General features: G+C 23.7%; 8 protein-coding genes across 8 annotated transcripts; 4 read left to right on the top strand and 4 right to left on the bottom strand.

Annotated features, from left to right (window-relative positions):
- Positions 1–1,233: 1,233 nt before the first annotated feature.
- PCHAS_0605000 (eukaryotic translation initiation factor 5A, putative) lies at positions 1,234–1,719 on the top strand (the record flags this gene model as incomplete). Its single annotated transcript, XM_734873.1, has 1 exon — positions 1,234–1,719. One exon carries the CDS (start codon positions 1,234–1,236, stop codon positions 1,717–1,719), a length of 486 nt encoding a protein of 161 aa, XP_739966.1.
- A 351-nt stretch (positions 1,720–2,070) lies between these two features.
- Positions 2,071–3,630, bottom strand: PCHAS_0604900 (conserved Plasmodium protein, unknown function; the record flags this gene model as incomplete). Its single annotated transcript, XM_016797443.1, has 1 exon — positions 2,071–3,630. The coding sequence occupies one exon, from the start codon at positions 3,628–3,630 to the stop codon at positions 2,071–2,073; it is 1,560 nt and encodes a 519-aa protein (XP_016653397.1).
- A 930-nt stretch (positions 3,631–4,560) lies between these two features.
- On the top strand, positions 4,561–7,281 carry PCHAS_0604800 (conserved Plasmodium protein, unknown function; the record flags this gene model as incomplete). Its single annotated transcript, XM_740078.2, has 1 exon — positions 4,561–7,281. One exon carries the CDS (start codon positions 4,561–4,563, stop codon positions 7,279–7,281), a length of 2,721 nt encoding a protein of 906 aa, XP_745171.2.
- A 154-nt stretch (positions 7,282–7,435) lies between these two features.
- PCHAS_0604700 (conserved Plasmodium protein, unknown function) lies at positions 7,436–8,687 on the bottom strand (the record flags this gene model as incomplete). Its single annotated transcript, XM_016797441.1, has 7 exons — positions 7,436–7,452; positions 7,532–7,595; positions 7,699–7,771; positions 7,930–7,994; positions 8,130–8,187; positions 8,293–8,389; positions 8,579–8,687. The coding sequence occupies 7 exons, from the start codon at positions 8,685–8,687 to the stop codon at positions 7,436–7,438; spliced, it is 483 nt and encodes a 160-aa protein (XP_016653396.1).
- A 1,185-nt stretch (positions 8,688–9,872) lies between these two features.
- Positions 9,873–11,121, bottom strand: PCHAS_0604600 (ubiquitin-conjugating enzyme E2, putative; the record flags this gene model as incomplete). The annotated part of the gene is made up of 5 exons (XM_740079.1): positions 9,873–9,970; positions 10,097–10,244; positions 10,341–10,410; positions 10,587–10,690; positions 11,098–11,121. The coding sequence occupies 5 exons, from the start codon at positions 11,119–11,121 to the stop codon at positions 9,873–9,875; spliced, it is 444 nt and encodes a 147-aa protein (XP_745172.1).
- A 2,936-nt stretch (positions 11,122–14,057) lies between these two features.
- Positions 14,058–15,753, top strand: PCHAS_0604500 (nucleosome assembly protein, putative; the record flags this gene model as incomplete). The annotated part of the gene is made up of 3 exons (XM_016797440.1): positions 14,058–14,081; positions 14,586–14,643; positions 14,798–15,753. 3 exons carry the CDS (start codon positions 14,058–14,060, stop codon positions 15,751–15,753), a joined length of 1,038 nt encoding a protein of 345 aa, XP_016653395.1.
- Positions 15,754–16,851: 1,098 nt separating this feature from the next.
- Positions 16,852–17,582, bottom strand: PCHAS_0604400 (cytochrome c1 heme lyase, putative; the record flags this gene model as incomplete). Its single annotated transcript, XM_740247.1, has 3 exons — positions 16,852–17,005; positions 17,114–17,363; positions 17,462–17,582. The coding sequence occupies 3 exons, from the start codon at positions 17,580–17,582 to the stop codon at positions 16,852–16,854; spliced, it is 525 nt and encodes a 174-aa protein (XP_745340.1).
- A 975-nt stretch (positions 17,583–18,557) lies between these two features.
- On the top strand, positions 18,558–20,189 carry PCHAS_0604300 (threonylcarbamoyl-AMP synthase, putative; the record flags this gene model as incomplete). The annotated part of the gene is made up of 1 exon (XM_737371.1): positions 18,558–20,189. One exon carries the CDS (start codon positions 18,558–18,560, stop codon positions 20,187–20,189), a length of 1,632 nt encoding a protein of 543 aa, XP_742464.1.
- Between the last annotated feature and the right edge of the window lie 259 nt (positions 20,190–20,448).

Raw genomic sequence — 20,448 nt, 5'->3', positions numbered from 1 at the left:
TATTAAAAATTTCGTATTAAAAGGGTAGACCATTTATGCTTTGAAAACAATATTATTATATCTATATCTACACTTGTGGTGGCATTTTTATTTGGGCCATCATTTCTTAGAGTACTACATTGTAAAATAAACGGAAAATAAATAAAAGAGAGGTATACCATTTTAAAATGTGTGAATGAATTGCATATATTATGATTGAAATATGTAAAGTATGCCCTAGTGAAATATTCAAATAGCCATGTTAACATATATAATAATATATATAATTTTTTTTTCTCACTATTTTCCATTATTAAAATAAAATGGATATTTAAAAAAAACGAACCTTTTTCTCCACTTTCATTATTTTGGTATAAAGTGGGATAGTGTAAAAGTAAAAAATTGAAAAAAAAAAAAAAAATAATAATACCCAAATTTTATGTTACTATTGACTTATGCATTTTTTATGGCTATATGATATGACTGACTTATTATTCGTTGGGTACCCGAAAGTGACCATTTGCAATTATTAGCTACTATTGATTTTATTTATTTTTAAAATAATATAATATAATATATATATATATATAATATTGACACGTACAATTATGGCATATAGCCCTTATTTTGTAAAAGTGGCGCGTTTGAATTTGCTCATCAAAATTAATTAAAGAGGAGGGGGTATAATAGTACATATGCAAACAGCCATATGAGTAAAATAATAATTGGCTGGATATGCATTATGCATTCCCTTTTATAAAGGGTTAAAGATTATTATTATTTTAAAATATGATGAATTGTATGCATATATATATGAAGAAACAAATTATATGACCAGTAGCAACATAAGTAGTGTTATATTTTGCAAATATTTTGTAGCTATATATGCATAAGAATTGCTTTAAAAATATAAAATAAGGTGAGAAAAAAACGGGGAATTGCAAAAAAACAAAATATATAAGGGAAGAAAATATATGAATAAAGAAATACCATATTATATAAAAATTTTATACATTTTAATAATATAATTTATTTAAACAGATTTTGAATTACGCTTTTTAATAATATAAAAAATTTTAAGGTTTTATAGGAAAACACAAATAGAGATAAATTTTCTATATAATTTATTATATTAATAATTTATTATAATTTTAAAAAAATAGTTAAAAAATATAAACAAATAAATATTTAAGTATTTATAGGTACATATTTATTACCAAACATTTTGTATTTAAAAAAAAAAATTATTTAAAAATGTCAGATCACGAAACTTATGATAATATTGATGCAGGAGCATCACAAACTTATCCTGTACAAGCAGGTGCTATTAAAAAAAATGGGCATGTTATGTTGAAAGAACATCCATGTAAAGTTGTTGATTATTCAACTTCCAAAACTGGTAAGCATGGTCATGCAAAAGCACATATTGTAGGTATAGATATTTTCACTGGAAAAAAATATGAAGATATATGCCCAACTTCACATAATATGGATGTACCAGTTGTAAAAAGAACTGAATTGCAATTAATTGATATTACTGAAGATGGATTTGTGTCATTACTTTTTGATAATGGTGATACAAAAGATGATTTAAGTTTACCCAAAGATTCAGAAGGTAATTTTGATGATGTCGCTAAGCAAATTCGTAACTTATTTGATAGTGGAAAATCAGTATTAGTTAGTGTTCTTTCAGCTTGTGGACAAGAAAAAATTATTGCTGCTAAAGAAATGTCATCATAAAATATTTTTTTATCATAAAATATGTGGGTATTGCATATATCTTGCATATATTTATGCGTATATTTTCTACATATTTTTGTATACATTTTTACATGTACAGTTAATAAAAAATATGTGAAATTTTATATACATTTTTATATGCCTGCTTACATATATGTGTGCGTACGTTGTTTCATGAATGACTTAAGAATTTTATTTAAACTTACACTAAAGTGAAAATTAAGGAAAAAGCAAAAAGCAAAAAAACAAACATAACAAACATAATTACCCATTTGCACACTTTTTTAAGTTGCAAATTATAAATTTTAAAATGGGTAGAAAAATACATGTACATACATTTTTAAAAAATAATTAATTAAGTAATGTTTGGATACCATATTCGGTTATTTCAAAAAAGCACATAGTAATTTTTCCTTTTTTTTTAATTTTAATATATCGTTGATTATATCTTTTTTCACAAAATGATAGATCTGAGTTTTCTTCTAATTGTTGAAAACTTTCATCACTAGACGATGAATTATTAAAACTATCTATGTTCAGTTTTTTATCACGATTATGTTTATCATATTTTTTATTCTTATTTTCAAACTGACTAGGTATGTTACCATTTACTTGAGAATTATATTCCCAAAATAATTTGTGTGTAATAAATTTTATATTTATATTATTATACAAATATTTTGAATAATGTGTGTTAAAATATTCTTCATATTTATTAAAAAAATTATTTTTATTTTTTGTTACTAAAACAGCTATTTTATGTTCTGTAGAAAGTTTGGATAATATTTTTAATAAATTTATAAATTCATTATTTATGGAATTCTTTTTATTATTTGAATTAGTAAGACTATTTAAATTATCATAATAGGAACTACTTTTATATAAATAATTCAAATTGTCTATTACTAATGCCCCTAAATTTGAAGGAACATATTTATTAAAATATTTAAATAAATTTTGTTCATATTTTTGTGTGTGCTTATAAATATATTGTATAACATTAATAAGCTCTTGAAAATTAAATATTTTTAATATCTGTAAATTTAACAAAACTTCAGAAAATGTAATATTATTTATATATTTTTTTAAATATTTATTAAATGTATTTATAAAAATATTACATTCTTCATATGTATTTGAAAAAAATAAATTAAATGATTTTCTTTCGTTAGTAAGGTTATTAAAATTTTGAAATAATAATAAAAATAAATATGTCTTTTTTTCAGAACAAAAATCTATATAAGTGTTTAATAATTTTTTAAGCTTATCAATGGAAGAATAAATCATATTTTTGTATCTTTCAATGTAAAAACTGTTATCCAAATCTAGGTATATAACTCGTTTTTTTGAAAAACTGTTGTTATATTTCTTGCTAGTATCCTTAGAAAGGTTGTAAATACCTTTTAACACTTTGCTATGATTATTATTGGCACCATCATATTCTTTTTCAAATAATTCAATAAACAAACTATAAAAATATTTAATTAGTTCGATCAGTTCTTCAAAAGACGTATTTTGATTTTTAAATCCATTTCGTATTTTATTTAAATCTTGCAATGTTTTGGAGGATATTTTATTTTCTATATTTTTATTTTGTAAAAATATTTCAAAATCAAAATATGTTGAATAAAAGAGATGAAAAAATTGTAGTAAATCATTAAAATATATATTTACACATATATGTGAACATAAGCTAGTTTTCCCACTATTTTTTTTTCCTGTAATACTATTTATTCCTCTGCAAACATATATACCGTTACATAGCTGATTATAAGAATATATATTTGTGTATATTTTATTATTTAACTCATATTCTAGTTCATGCAAAGTTTTTATTTTTATTGGTTCTATGCTCTGTTTGTTAATTATAGGTGTAACAATCTTTTCAGGATTTGCAGATTTTGTTATCATATTGAGAACAGGGGCTTAGCATTTAATATGTGTGCATATATTTATATATTCTTTGTTTGCAATCAGCGAATTTCTGTGCAGCTGTTTGGCTAATACATATTTGTGAAATATGAATAAAAAAATATGTGTAGTTGGGTTGAATTTTTTTCCTATGAAAACAAAGTTTTCTGCATTATCTTCCTTATTTGTATTCCATTTTTTACTACACTTTTTTCTTCTTATGTTTTTTTCACCTTGCCTGGTCAGGAAAATTTAAATCGAAAAAAAAAAAATAGCTACCTGTGTATTGTTATATGCATATTTCACATGACCGTATAAAAAAGTTATAATTTATAGCTAGCTGATTATTTGAGTTTCCTGAAAGAAATAATCACGATAGGCTAATATATACATATGCGTGCTTATGCACATAAATAAGTGTATTTATATATATTTAAAAATGAATATATGCATAAGGAGGAAATTACTTTAAATTTTAATAATTAGTGACGAAGATGTTTAATATAGCAAGGAAGTCAGCCAAGTGCTCTTCGTTTTTTTAACCTTAGAGGCAATGTAATTATGCCAATTTTTTTTTTTTTTTTTACATTTTTTTTTCTGTTTTCGCTTTAAAGTTTGTTGCTTTTCGATGCTTTCGAAATGCTATATTGTAGGAATTATAAGATCATGTAAATCTAATTTGTGTGTATTTTGTATGTATAAATATATAAGCAATTTTTTAAAGGCGATTAAATTTGTAGATTATATTACCAGTCAAAAAGAGTTTTTTTTAAAAAGAAATATGAAAACTGTAAAATATAAATATTTACAAAGGTAAAGATATAAGTACACACAAATGGAATAATATGCAAATGTTATAAAAAAATATAGAGTTGGGTAAAGACCTATTCAGAGTTAACAATTTTATAAAGGCGATAAAATAAAATAAAAATGAGTTTGTTTAGCAGCAATTCTGAGAATAGCAGTGTGTATAATGAAAATAAAAATGAAAAAAAAAAAAATATAAATAAAACTTATAATAATGATACAATTTTGCTTAGTAATAATGAAAATAATAAAATAAAGAAACGAAAAAATGGTCTTAAAAAAAATTGTTTGTTTAGTAGTAATTCAGGTGGTAGTAATGATATAGACAAAAAAAATAAAATAAAAAAAAAAAAAAAAAAACTTAAAAAGGGAAACAATATCTTGAGCAACAAATTGGATGATAACCACGATCATAATGTGACAGAGTTTGAAAAAAAAGAAACGAATCTGATTAATAATAACATAAATAATAAGGTTCAGTCACCTGAGAAAGGAAAAAATAAAACAACTGAAAAAAGTTTGTTTAACAGCAATTCAAGTGACACAAAAAGCGAAAAAAGCAGAAATGGAATACCATTTAATTATTCCCTTTTTAGTGATGACAATTCAGAAAGTGTAGTGAGTCAGTGTGTAAATAAAAAAAAAATAAAAATAGGGCATAATGAATCTTTAAAAAGTGAAAAAAATAAAATAGCTAGTCGAAATAACGAAAAAAATAAAATAGCTAGTCAAAATAGCAAAAAAAATAAAAGATTGAACAGGCGCACCAAATTAAATAACATTTCAAAAATAAGTAAAAGTAGTAATAGCTCAAATGAAAATAGAAATAAAAAAAAAAAAAAATATGAACATAATCTTTTTGAGGATGATACTTTAGAAAGTTATGTGTCTCATGAAGGGGAAGAAGAAGAAGAGAGGAGTGACAATAAAAAAAATAAAAAAACAAAAAGGCTAACAAAAATTGTAGAAAAGAATGATAGAGAAAATAACGAAACTTTAGATAAGTATATAGAAAATGATATGAGGGTAGTAATAAAAAATGATGATGAAGATAAAAATAGAAGTAGCGGATTTGGAAATGAAACTTATGATAGTAAAAAGAGTAGATCAGAAAGTTTGTATAGATTAGTAAAATTTGAACAACTAAAAAAAAAAGCTCAAAGAAAATTAAAATTTTTAAGTATTGTTGATATGACAAAGGATGGAAGTGAATCTGAAAATGATTATTCAGAAACGGATGAAACAACAAATGATTCTATTTTAAATGAATCAGACAACAGTAGTAAAACTTTAGAAGATTCCTTTTTTTCAGATAATTATGAACATTCAGAAAAGTATGAAAATGAGAATAATAGTGAACGAAGTGAAAACATCGATACGATGGATATATATAACTATTATTACATAGACAATGAAGAAACAGATGTAAATAAAAAAATGGATCTTGAAAAAGTAATACCACCATCAACCGAAGCAAGGTATGATGATCTATATAATATGTTGTTTGGGTTCGATCATTCTGAATCAGTCAAAAATGTAGATACAAATCCAAGCAATGACAATAAGGATAGAAATGAATCTATACATGCTTATAATGAGAATAGATGCAAAGAAAGTCAAAATAATAATGGAAAGAAAGAGGAAATAAAAAAATCGTTGGAAAAAAATTTTATTTTATACAGAAATTTTAGAAATTTAAATAACGAAATATCAAGACAAAATAATAAAAAGGGGCTTATATTAAAAGAAATAATATCATCTTTTATAAGGTTGATAAATGAAAATATGTTAGAAAATGAGAAAAAAGAAATTACCGAAGGTGATAGATATAGTGGAAAAAAAACAAGCAAGATAGAGTATGAAGAGGATTATAATGAAACAAGCGAAGTTGAAGAAATGTTCGTTAGTTTTGAGCAGAATGAAAATGACAAAAGGGGGGACGAGGACTTATATAACATCAACACTGTTAACAACGCTGATAACACTGGCAGCATTGATAATGCGGATAATGGTGGTAGTGGCGACTTAAAGAATGAGGAATGCATTTGCCTATTCTGTAGAGAAAAAAACGAGGTACTAAAAAAGGAAGAACTCAATTTAATAATATTTAAAATTATAAAAGACAATAAAAATAAAAATACAATGATTAAATTATTTTTTATGAATAGCTACATATTTAGATTGTTTATAAACCATTCAATACACAATAAGTATATTATAGTTGTTTGTAAAGACAGGAAGAATGAAAAGAAATATTCGAGGTATTATAAATGGAGTACGTTAATAACAAACAGGTTTAATATTAAGAAAATTTTGCATGTTATACCTAAAAAAATAATACTTACAAATATAGCTATACATATATATGCTATAAATTTTTTAAATGAAAATGAAAAATTAATAGTTGTAATAAATTTTTTAAAATGGAAAAAAATCAGAAAAAGTTATTACGAAATTTTAAAATTAAATAATAAAGAGAAATATACAAATTTAATAATTTATAAAAAATTTTCATTTTTTATTAATTTAATTGACAAATATTGCTCTATAAAAAATATAAATTTAGATATGAATAATAATGATGATATAAATTATGATGTAGGGGTATCCAACTTTGAGAAGGGGAATTTTTTTAAAAAAAAGTTTCATGCCAATCCAAATAAAATTAAAAATAATACACACTATAGTAATACTTACAATGAATTAAAAGTAAATGAAATTGAAGAAAATTTAAATACACATTTGGAAAATTCAGATTTACAATTTATTTTAGTAGACCCGTTGAATGTGTCATCACATAATGAATCCTATCTTTACCCTTCTCATTTTGTAGTACTATTTTAGTAACCAAGTAAACCGAATTAATGTTACAAGTCTGACATGATTAATGATCAATGTAGAACGACAAAATGATCAGGGGTAGGGGAACCATATGAGAGACTACTTCTACAAGTGTATGCTTTTGCTTTTGAAGCAATTCGAATGTTTCCCGACTTTCTTAAGCTCGTTTTTCTCCTGAAAAGTATGGGAAATTGTTTAAGTATGTACTGGGATGGGGTTACATAAAATGGAAGAAAAGAAAAAACAGACACACCTGTAATTGGGTTGTATGAGGAATTCGTTTTTTCCGACAAATAGTTTTGTCTTCTAACCATAGCCTATCAAAATAAAGAGGTTACATAATTAAATTTTTTTTATCATATTTTATGAATCTTTGAAAAAAAATTTCAATTTTCAATGTTTTATTGTTTAATAATTTACATTCTTTTTGATCTCGTGTTTTTGTTTTTCTTCGTTATTTACAAAGTCGTGGTTTATTATATCATGGCCACACCTAAAATATATTTTTTTAAAATTTATACATGCATAGGTAGATATATTTATTTTTCCAAAAATAAGCATATACCATTTTTGATGTTCATAATTAGGAAATAATTAACTAAATGGTTGAACTAATTTTTTTCGTTGTTTTTTTTATTTTATATTTTTTACTTTGATTTATTTTTTTCACTTTTAAATGGCATCTTTTGAAGCATATTCGTTTTTTCACGCTCATTCTTTGTGAATATAAATAACAAAAAAAAAAAAAAAATTAATTTTAGTCCCTTATTATGATTGTAAAGTGTGTGATAGAACATTGTATATATTTATTATGGTATAGGTTTTGAAAAATGGAATTTTTTTTATTTTACTCGTGCATTTATTTCATCTATTTCCCATCGTTTTTCATTTCGTTCAAGATTTTCCTTCCTAAATCAGGTTAAATATAGATAGAGATGTTTAATTTGTGCGTTTTTGAAATAGCGAATTGATAGTTTGTCAAATCATATATTTTTTTTTCCACATTTTTGTTACCTTCTGTTTTCAATTTGAATGCACGACTTTAACTTTTCATGTTGTCTGCTTAGATAGTCATCGTGTTCGGCATCCCTTTTTCGTTGATAAAATTTGTCTGCCAATTTTTGGAAGTACATATCAATTTTTACAAAAAGGGTTAGCACACCCATAAAGATAACTACCTGTGTGCATAATCAGGTTCGAAATTGTACGGCCTAACTTGCCTACTACTGCCTGACCCTAAAAAGGGGGCATATATATTCAGATAGTTTACAATTTTTATTTTTCTTTCCATTTTTTATACCATCGTCTTTATATTTGACGTCTTTAATGATGTTATCAGGAGCGACATGCCTGACATGCTTTTCACGTCTTTGCATTAATCTCTGTTTTTCGAGTTTATCTAAATTCATATTAATTCTTATAAAGTTGAAAATAAAAAAGTGTATTAAAATGTTCGCTTATTTTATTTTTCTTAAACTGGGAGGAAAGGAAATGCAAAAGAGAGTGTCCAATTTTTTTTTTTTTTTTTTTTTTTTTTTATAAATAATACCCTATTTTAATTTCATAGTAAATAGTGATAAATATTTAGGGGCTATAAAAGACAGGACATTTATATCAAATTAAAAAAGTAAAATCACAAAATAAATAAAGAACATAAAGAGGTTAATTGTGTCATATAAATGATGTTTGTTATTATATTATGACATATTAAATATTATTTTTTGTATTTTTATATAGCCTTATTTTGTGGGCCTAATAGTGGGACCTTTTGTGTGTCTTATATAGGCTTATCGAAAGTTAAAGCAAGCAAGCAAGCACAGTGAATGCGACTTAGCCTGACCTTTTTATTGTAAGGAGGATGGTGAAATTTTATTTTATAGCCTATCCGTATGTGTAATATATAGCCATATCTTAACGAACAAAGACAGTAACTCATTTTGCTTTTTGTTAATTTCGGGATATAGAAAAGCTTATAATTACTTACATAATTTTATATTAATAACCAATTTTTTATAACTGTTATTTTGTAAACATATGCATATATATTGAAAAAAAAAAAAAAAATTATACATACATATATGTGAACAAAATACTTTAACAAATTTATATTAAAAAAAAAAACGTAGAAAAAAGCAAGCGAAACGATTATTTGTATATACATAATATATACTATATACATATATATGTGGAAATAGGATAAATAGAAAAAAAAACGATGATATATAAGCATATTTCTCTATATAAAAAACATATATGTGTAATAATAATTAGGTTATTTACAATGAAACATATATGTATATATATACCTTTTATATATATATACATATTAGTAATAGCACAGTGATCTAAAAAAAAAGTAGGAAAAAAAAATTACTTCACTATTTTAATATAAATTTTTTTTTTTTTTTGTATATATATATCCTTTTCTGACACATATATATATTTATCTATATTTATATATATGCATTAAAAACGTATTCTATTATTTTGGTCTCTTGTTTTATTTTTTTTTTTTTTTTTTTTTTTTATGCATTTTTAAAAGATCAATAATTAAAAAAAAAAAAAAAAAAAAATTAATTCATATATTTAATTATTTATTGTGCATATTTTTGCGTCCACGCTTTGGCTGTTTGGTGATATTTCGTTCTATCTGTTTTGTAGACATGTGCTATTTCGGGAACTAATGGGTCATCTGTAAATACAAACGTAAAAAATAAATGAAATATATATGTGTGTGTTTTTATTATTGGGAAGGTGTAAGCATTTGTCTATGCATATGTACATAATGCATGAAATAATTTATTTCCTTTTTAAGTACCAGCATTGGGATCTGTTAAAAGGGATGATATGGAAAGTAAGACTTTAGATATAGTTAGCGCAGGGCTCCATTGATCTTTTAGTATATCAAGGCAAATAGCTCCTGCAGTATTTATATTAGGGTGGTATATTTTTGTCGTAAAAATTATCTGAAAAGGAAGAAAGAAAAATGATAATGTAATGTACATAAAGTATATATGCACACACGCGGGTTGGTGAATGTTGAAAATTTTGCGCAAGCTTACCTTGGGTGGTTTGAAAGGATAATCGGGTGGGAACTTAATGTTAAGAAAGTAAACCCCGTTTTCATATGGGCTACAAAAAGTGAAGCAATACAAGTCATGTAATAAGCGTATAAGATAATAAATGCATAGGATAATAATTAATGACAACGTAATAAATTGTGCCGGAAGCATAAGAGGTAACATTTTTATGCTTGTATAAACAAAATAATAGGCACGCACAATTAGGGATATATTTTGTTTTCTAACCTGTCCCCTGGGCCCATTATTGTTGCTTGCCAAAAAAATAGATCATCCCCAATTGGACCGGCTGAGCAATTTGTAGGAGGGTCTTTATTTAAGTCTTGTAATTCCTAATGATCATAAAAATAGTATAAATAATGTAAATATAGAAGGGTATAAATATTGGGAAAAAGGTATATATATTATATTTCTTTTTTATAAGCCCCATTGGGCTTATTACTACATGCATATAGATAGTATAAAATACGCACAAAGATATACTATATTTTTGTATAAGCAATAAATGGGGGTATAGAAAAATATATATACATACATAAGCTAGTATACTAATATAGTTTGCTAATGCAGTAATAATAAATACTAGTGACAATAGCATATTAATATGAGATTTATGAATATGTAAAATAAATAAAATGAAACAACATTAAGGCGATTAGTAATATATAGTTAATGAATAAAAAATACAAAATTTATAGTGTTTAAGTATTTATAATATAATATTTAATTATTTTATTACCTTTGTTATTCTTTTTAAAGCCATATTGCTTCTATATTATTTTATTATTAATTTCTTTGTTTAATTATGTTCTTTAATTATATTTATAAATAAAAATAAAATTATATAAAGCGTAAATAAAGCTATTTCTTAAAAAGCAATTAAAAAATGCTATTTCTTTTTTTGATAACTTTATTTTTAATTATAAATTATTATTATTATTATTATTTTTTTTTTCCTTTAAATGCAGAAAAAAAAATGTATGTATATATACTTCAAATTATTATCACATGTACTACGAAAAATGATGCGTTTGTCATAGCTTAAAAAAAATATTTGTATATATGTATTTATATTAAATAAAAATTATACCATGAAATTATATTCCAATTTTTTTAAAACACACATTATATAGAAAAAAAAAATTCAGAAATTTAACATGATTTTTTTTTTTTAGTACATAATGAAAAGTACTTAAATATATTTATCATTTTTTATATTATATGTAATTATTTATATTATCAATAATATTAGAATATTCAAATATTAGATTTATATATGGGTGCGTAAATAAAATGCATATATATTATATAATAAGTGCGATGAAGGTAATTATATGATTTTCAAATAAGTACTGTATGCATATTTTTGTATATATAAAAATATATAATCCAGCATATTATATATTGAAATATAGCTTAATCATTATACACATTTTTATTAAGTTAAAAAAATATTATAAGTATATTAAAAATAGTATAAAAATAAAATAAATATATTATAATAAGAATAAAATTATTCGTAAGAAATATAATAATATTTTAATTTCATGACAATAAAATTCGCTATCGCTTTACTAAAAGTTTTTTAACTCTTTATTTCTTAAAACACTAAAATAGGCAGGGATATATTCTCAAACATAAATTATTAACGTAATATGTGTATATAATGAAAGAAAAAAATGTAATATATTTATATATTATCAAAATTAAAGGTATATTATAATTGTGTTATTTCGCAAGTCCTATATACATGGCTTAGGTATAATAAAAATCACAAGAAAGGAAAAGAAAGGCAAATTTAATGTTAAAAAATGGGATATAATAGTTATATTGAATTATATAAAAATATAAGGTCATACCACAATGATGCATAATATGCTAACTAGCTATTTGTGATAACGCTACCTTCTTTTTTATGCTACAATATTATGCTTTAAGTGTAAAAACTAATATTAACAAGTCATATATTTATATACTTACATGAACATGGAATAATTATTAAGCATAAAATAAAATGTTTTTTTTTTGTTAATAATATTTATAAAGTTTTATTCTGAACAAAAATAAAATAAGCATAGCTCGAAAAAAGCTATATATCTTAAAGTGTCTTATTTTTATCCATAATCTTAATAGAATGTAGGTAAATGTGGTATGTCATTTTTGCTAACCTTTCTACTAATTTTCTTAAAACAATGTTGTCATTTAATTCTTTGAAGTGATTACTATTAAACTAATAACTATTCTATAATAATATGAACATTCAGCATGGCTTTATATGTATGTATAATATACAACATTATGACCAGTTAAGAAAAAATAGTAAATAGAATGACATTATATTATTAACAGAATATGTAATACCCTAAAAATTGCAAAGTTGCTATATGCACACAATATGAGTATATTATTAATTTTTTGTTTACATTTATGGCGTGCATATATTTGAGTCCTCTCTATTAGTATAGTAAAAGAATTTGTCACTTGGCTTATTTTATTCGAGTGTTACTTATTATAGAGAATGTAAATGGTATTGTTATTCTATGGTAGGAGTAAATTTCGAGAAAAAGGTGCGTGTGCATATGCACAATACGAAAGAGATATGCATAGAATATGTTTAACCTAACTAATATACAACTAAAATGTAAGCATTTTTATTATAAGGTTTTATAACGCCGCCTACTTGGCATTGTATATTGTATATATTGAATATTCAGGCAGACTATGTTATAGTGCTGCCTATTTGTAATAATATAACATATTCTTTGGTAAAAAATCGGAAAAATATAAGAACAATATTTATATGTAAATAAATATAATTTTCATAAAATGAATGAGAATAATTTTATTTTGGATACTGGTATATTTTAAGCACTATTATAATTATATGCAAAATTATTCCAACAGCACATATATTAAATATAGTAAGCCAAATATAAAAACTTTAAAACCAATTTATATAATACTTTTTTTCACACAAATAAATATTAATTCTTCCGTATTTATAAAATCCAATGAAATTATTTTGTTTACTATAACTATTTAGTTATATGATAGCGTCAATTTTAGTCACACTATATGTATATATTCGTTTATATGCATACTCAGGATATATATATAATATATTAAAAATAAATATAATTTGCTGTAATAAATATTTATAATTAAAAAATAAATTAGTGCAACTTCATTGTGTACTTAATATAAGTATATATAAAATATTTATAATATAGGTATATGCTTTATTATTATATATAAAGAAAAATAAGGAATAATATGTAAGTATAAAAAGGCTAACAAAATTAAGTATATAGTTAAATATAACATATATATTATATTTTGTGGATAACGGATATTTTTGCCTTCATATCTCTATATACACAGCCTACGCATAATAATTATATATAAACGTAAATATTGTATATATATATACATACTTATGTGATATGTATATCCCATTTTGTAAAATTATTATACGGATTTGTGTATATTTAATTAATAAAATTTTTTTTTTTGCAGAAAATTAATTATTTTATAATTTTTAAAGGTTTATTTCCTTTTTTATGTTTATAAAAAATAATTAAAATTATAAGAATATTATTATTTAATTTATTTTTTTCATTTTATATATTTTAAGAATACTAAGAAAAAAAAGGTACAAAGCGCAATTAAAAATAATATATAAGTTAAAATTCGTACAATATGGCAACTAACGAAAATAACCAAGTAAGGCTTGAAATAAAAATACATAAATATATAGCATAATATAGTATTACATAAATAGTACTGAAATAAATAATTGAGTCATACAAAATATTATATTTATATATATGTGGATGTAGATATTTATGGCTTTGCATTGATTATAGAATAGTGAATGGCTATGTATTTATGTAGGCATAAATATGTAGAATAATAATTATCATTATTTTGTTCATTAATACTATAATATGTTTATTTTTTTAAGTATTCTATATTGTTTTAATATGGCATACAATACGTGTTAAGATTATATTTATACTATGTGCATATATATATATATATATGTACATGAGTTTGTATATATTAATAATATGTAACAGTATTTAAAAGTATGGAAATTTATATTTATGTCGATGTATGCTGGGGACGTACATAGTAGAGTCACAGACATGTGTCCTTTGGGCGGCTCGAAATAATTGAATGCGATATTTATTTATTTCTTTATTTATTTCTTTACTTTCTTTATAGCCAATCCCTCCCGAGGAAGAGAAGGAAATATCTTCCCTACTAGAGAGCATAAAAATAGGTAGGAAATTTTGAAAAAAAAATGCGAAAAAAAAATGTGAAAAAAAATGTAGATATATGAATGGCTAGCTGAGACGAAGCCATTTATGGCATTGCAAAATTGCGCAATTTTTAATTTTCCACTTTTTCCACTTTTTCAACTTTCCACTTTTTAGATGACGAAAAGATGACCGACTTGACTGAAGAGCAAAAAGAGACATTGAAAAAGTTGAAGTTGTATCAAAAGGAATATTATGATTACGAATCGAAATTTGAATATGAATTATTTTTGTTAAGACAGAAATACCATGACTTATATGGGCCCATATATGATAAAAGAAGAGAAGCATTAGTAGGAAGTGGCGAAGCAAAAATCGGAACTCCAAATTTACCTGAGTTTTGGTTAAGAGCATTACGTAATAATAATACGGTTAGTCATGTTATAGAGGATCACGATGAAGAAATATTAGTTTATTTAAATGATATAAGATGTGATTATATTAAAAAGAATAAAGAAAAGAAAGAAGGTTTTATTTTATCATTTCATTTTGTTAAAAATCCATTTTTTTCCAATTCTGTATTAACAAAAACATATCATATGAAATGTGTCGATTGTGATAATGAGCCAGTTTTGTTACATACAGAAGCAACAGTAATTGATTGGTATGACAACAAGAATATATTAAAAAAAAATGTTGTTAAAAAGCAGCATAACAAAAATTCACGGGAAGTTAAGACGGTACAACAAACTGTTAATAGAGATAGTTTTTTCCATTTTTTTACAAGTCATAAGGTTCCAAATTCAAATGTTATAAAACAATTAAGTAAGCATGAAGTAGCTCAACTCGAAATGATTATTGAAGGTGATTACGAAGTTGCATTAACAATTAAGGAACGAATTATACCATATGCTGTAGATTATTACTTAGGAATTATTATAGAGAGTGAAAGTAACAGTATAGTTAGTGATGTTGATAGTAGTTATAGCAGTAGTGAAAATAACAGTAATTATAATAGTTATGAAAGCAATAATAGTGCATATAATGACGAAAATAGTAACGTCGATACCAATGAGTATGATGACAATGATGATGAAGGTGGAAAGAGTAACGAAGAACCACTTACCTCTTAAAATTTGTGTGTAAAATAGCTTGAGATATATACAGTCAATGCTGTACGTACACTTACTATATGTAGGTGTATTGAAAAAAAAAAAAAAAAATTTTTGTTTTTGATAAAATAATGGGTATGATTAAATGTATGGAGAATATAATACCCAATGAATAGACAATATGCAAGATTGTATATATTTGATAAGATATATATTGTTGCCATATATAGACTTTAGAAATGATATATATGTTCGTCTTTTGTAATTTAAAAAATGCTTTGCTAATTTTTACCTGCCTTAGCGAATTTTTTGTATTTATAAATTTATTGTGAAAAAATAAGTAGTAAAAATAAGTTTAAATTAAAATTGTTAAAATGTGTATATATATATATGTATATACATGTGTGTTTTCCCTCTATATACATATTTTTTTTTGCATATATTTTATTATTTTGCGTTAATAAACGAATAGTTATTATATATGTGCATACATATTTTTTTCCATATTTTTTCTTTATTTTTTAAAGAATTAAATACAATAAAAAACACATATTGCAATTAAGCTTATAATATATACTTGGCAAATTACTTTATATCCATATATAAAAAGTTGATATCTTATAATTCATATAAGGAAGCATGTTTTATTCGTGTATTATTATTACACATGCAAAATAAATAAGTATAAAATGATCGCATAAATCTTTTGCTTGTCTGTGATCAAGCATAGTTAATGCTTAGGCTGGCTGCTTATGACCTATTAGAGGGAATGTTGCACTTTTTTAAGTTGACAATATGAATGAATGTTATTATTAATTAATAAGTTTTATTTATTTTAAATATAATTTGTAAAACATTTGGTGATTAAAATGGGGGTATAAAAATAAAAAAACATTTACTAAAAAATTAAAATGAATAATAAAACAAAATATATAATTTAAAAAATAAAAAATTTACGATATAAACAGTTGGGTATTCCCAAGTTGTCTACCCACTAGGGGTATATAAATGTGGCACATGCATATGTGTATCTATTTGTGCATTATTTATACATTATTTATGCGGTTTTTATTATTTTTTTTTTATTTTTTGAAAGCCTATTGGTGGAATATGGTTACATCATGTTGGGAGTTTAAAAAAATTCCAAAACTTTAGGTACAAAACTTTAAAATAGTCTACCGTGTTGTTGTAACTCAATTCTGGTCGTGCGTCGATATATATCGAGACGGGGGCATTATTTTCATTTTTTCCATCATAATAGTCAATAATGTACCTTAAAAAAGTGGGGAATAGTGATAAAAATAAATGGGGTGAGTATTTTGCATTACTATAGCTGGCAAGCTAAAATAAAGTATATTTTTTTATTTATTATTTTTCGTACTTGATTGTGTTTCCGCATCGGTCTATGTACCAGTCATGCCTATCAAACGGTTTGTTGTACCCAATTAACGTTAGCATAAAAGCTTTTAAAGATAGTTTAGTAGGACGACCAATAAATCTGACCAATTTTTGATCTTTGCATATATGAAAAAAGAATGCTTCCTTTTTCATAATTTTTTTCCATGTTTCTTCATTGACAGCATTATGTATTTTTAGAGCAACAGCCAATTCTTCATCAGTATAGGAATAACCTGAATGAAGCAAACATGTTTATGTATATTAGTATATAAAGGAATGTATTACATTTTGATAGGAATAACTATATTTTGTTTGCACACAATTGGTTAACCTTTTTTTCGGGTTGTTTTATAAAATTGATTTTGTGAAGGATAGTACCAACTTCCAGCAACAGACGGAATTGAAGATTTTTCTTTAGAATTTTTTATATCGATATTTTTCTCTGCATTCATTATGTATACCACTTGTTGGTAATATTTTTCCTTCGTATTTCTTTTTTTTGTATATCACAAAGAAGCTTCCATCAGTGTTTAAAAGCATTGCATGTAGTATGGGACTTCAGGCAATGTATTTCTTGTGTATAAATATTTGGATATGCAAATTTTTATTATAATAGCATTATCATTACTGTTATTTATTTTGTTAATTATTTATACTTACGCATGTTTCATTATATTTTTGGGTATTTTGCTATTTTTCTCTTTTTATTTATGAATATTCTTATTCGCCATTTTTTGGAGGTATGAAAAAATATTGCATATATGTCGCTAGTAATATATTTATGTAGAGTTGGTGTGAATATAATCAATATGAATTAAATGTTTTGGTTTTAATCAACTTTTTTGAAGTATTTTTTATTTTACATTTTTACATGTTATAGAACAAAATAATATTCCTTATGAGAATGTAAAGGAGCAAAAAGGTGAGGTAGCCAAAAAAAAAAAAAAAAAAAAAAAAAAAAAAAGTTGCAATAAATATATATGCCTAATTATTTATCAAAAAAAAATATTAATATATATATTTTTTAATTTTGAATGATAAAACTTGTAAGATTATTTATTTTTTAAGAATATGAAATAAAGCTAAAAAATATATAAATAGGAATCCTCCATTTTTAAGGGGAAATAGAGATAATACCAAAAGAGGCCACTAAAATACAAGATGAATAACTGAAAATACAAAATAAAGCTAAAAATAAATAAAATTATTATTACTATTTTTTTTTTTTACGATAAAAATATATGAACAGTCAGGTAAATTTTGATTATATTTTCCTCATTTTGTAGGAAATACAAAATCACAATTTGTTAGGTTTGTCTGCCTGTGGTGCATCCCTTTCATATATTCATACAACAAATAAAATAAAAAATAAGCATATTAATAAGTAGGTCTATTTAATACTATTTTATCAAAAGCAAATAATAAACATGGCACGAATAATTGAAGGAGAAGAGTTAATAAAAAATGATGACGTTAAGAAAATGTTGAAGGAACATATAAAAAAAAATAATTTAATTGGGTTTCCAACAGAAACAGTATATGGATTAGGAGGGAATTCATTAAGTGAAATTTCTTTAAAAAATATATTTAAAATGAAAAATAGACCAGTTAGTGATCCTATAATATCACATGTATATGATATAGCACAAGCATTTGATCAATTATATCATATAAATATGTATGAAAAATATATTATATATATATTAAATAGTAATTTTTCTCCTGGTCCATTATCAGTTATAGCAAAAGCAAAGGAATATCTCCCATTAATTTTAACAGCACATACTCAATTTTGTGCTGTAAGGATACCAAATAATAAAATAGCGAGAGAAATTATAAAAATATGTAATATACCCATAGCTGCACCATCGGCTAACAAATTTCAACACATTAGTCCAACGAACTCTTTACATGTTTATGAAGAATTTAAAGATGAAAATATTTTAATTTTTGACGATGGGCAATGTGATATAGGAATTGAGTCTACTGTAATCAAAATAATAAAGTATAAGAAGCAGAAAGAAAAAGATATAAGTAATTATAGTCATAATGAAAATCACAATTTTGATGAATATAATAATGACGACGAAATAATGATAGATGAAGAATATGAAAGGGAATGTAACACCGAAATAAGCGATTTAAAATGTACATTGAATTGTAATAATGATGTTTCAAATTTTGAAGTTTTTGAAAAATTAAAAGAAGTATTTGAAATGATTAAAACAGGGGATATATTAAAAGAAACCGATGAAAATATAAAAATAATGAAAAGTAAAATAACTGAACAAATTTTGAAATATAAAAATTTATATAATTATGAGATAAAAATATATCGACGTGGGAAGTATACAAAAAATGACATAAAAGACGTATTGAATAATACTCCACTTTTAAATGACATAAGAGTGAGTATGTATAAAAAAATAGAGTTTGAAAAGATGAATATTCTAAACAATAAACCCGATGAGGGCAACCATGAAATTGGAAACAATGCACTTGACAGTAAGGAGATGAATATTGTTAGAGATAATTACCCTAATAATAATGAAAATGATAATAGCAGCTTATCCAATAATATAGTCAGCAATGAGGAATCAATGAAAAACGAAGTTAGCCCTGGAACTCTTCTTACACACTACAGTCCAGTTGTTTCAACATATTTAATTGACATAATTAAAAATAAAGATGAAATAAGTAATAGTTATAATAGTAAATTATTAAATATAGATTTGAATAAATGTGTATTTTTAGATATAGGCAATTCATTTTTTGAGTATGAAAATAATTTTTTAAAATATTTGAATATATCTTATGATAATTTGGAAGTAAATGAACAAATAAAATATGTAACAAAAAACTTTTTTTTATTTTTACGTAAAGCAGAAAATTTGGCTATAAATCATCAAGCCGAATATATATTTATTTCAATTGTTAATTTAAAATCATTAGATGAACTTACTTTGTCAATTTTTGATAGAATTTTTAGATCAGCTTCAGGAAAGCTTTTTAAAGTCTTTATTAATCAGCATAAGCAATTAGAATTTTTTAATAATTAAATTATATTTGTTCATATTTATTTTGTTTATTATTTAATTACACTATTTGTAATTTAGACAGATATATATGTATGCTTATTCATTTGTATGTTTTTACACCATTGTAAAAAAATGAGGGAAATTAATTCCCTTTATTTGATGTTTGTGTTATATAATATTTTACAAAATTTGTATTAATAACTTATTTTTAACTGTCTTAATATTATTTGTATTTTTTTAGCTAGCCAAAATTTTAACTAGCTATTTATGATGTTATAAA

Source organism: Plasmodium chabaudi (genome assembly GCF_900002335.3).
Source record: "Plasmodium chabaudi chabaudi strain AS genome assembly, chromosome: 6".
NCBI classification, from domain to species: domain Eukaryota; phylum Apicomplexa; class Aconoidasida; order Haemosporida; family Plasmodiidae; genus Plasmodium; species Plasmodium chabaudi.
The sequence above is the reverse complement of the archived record's forward strand: the minus strand, read 5'-3'. Positions and strand labels throughout refer to the sequence as shown.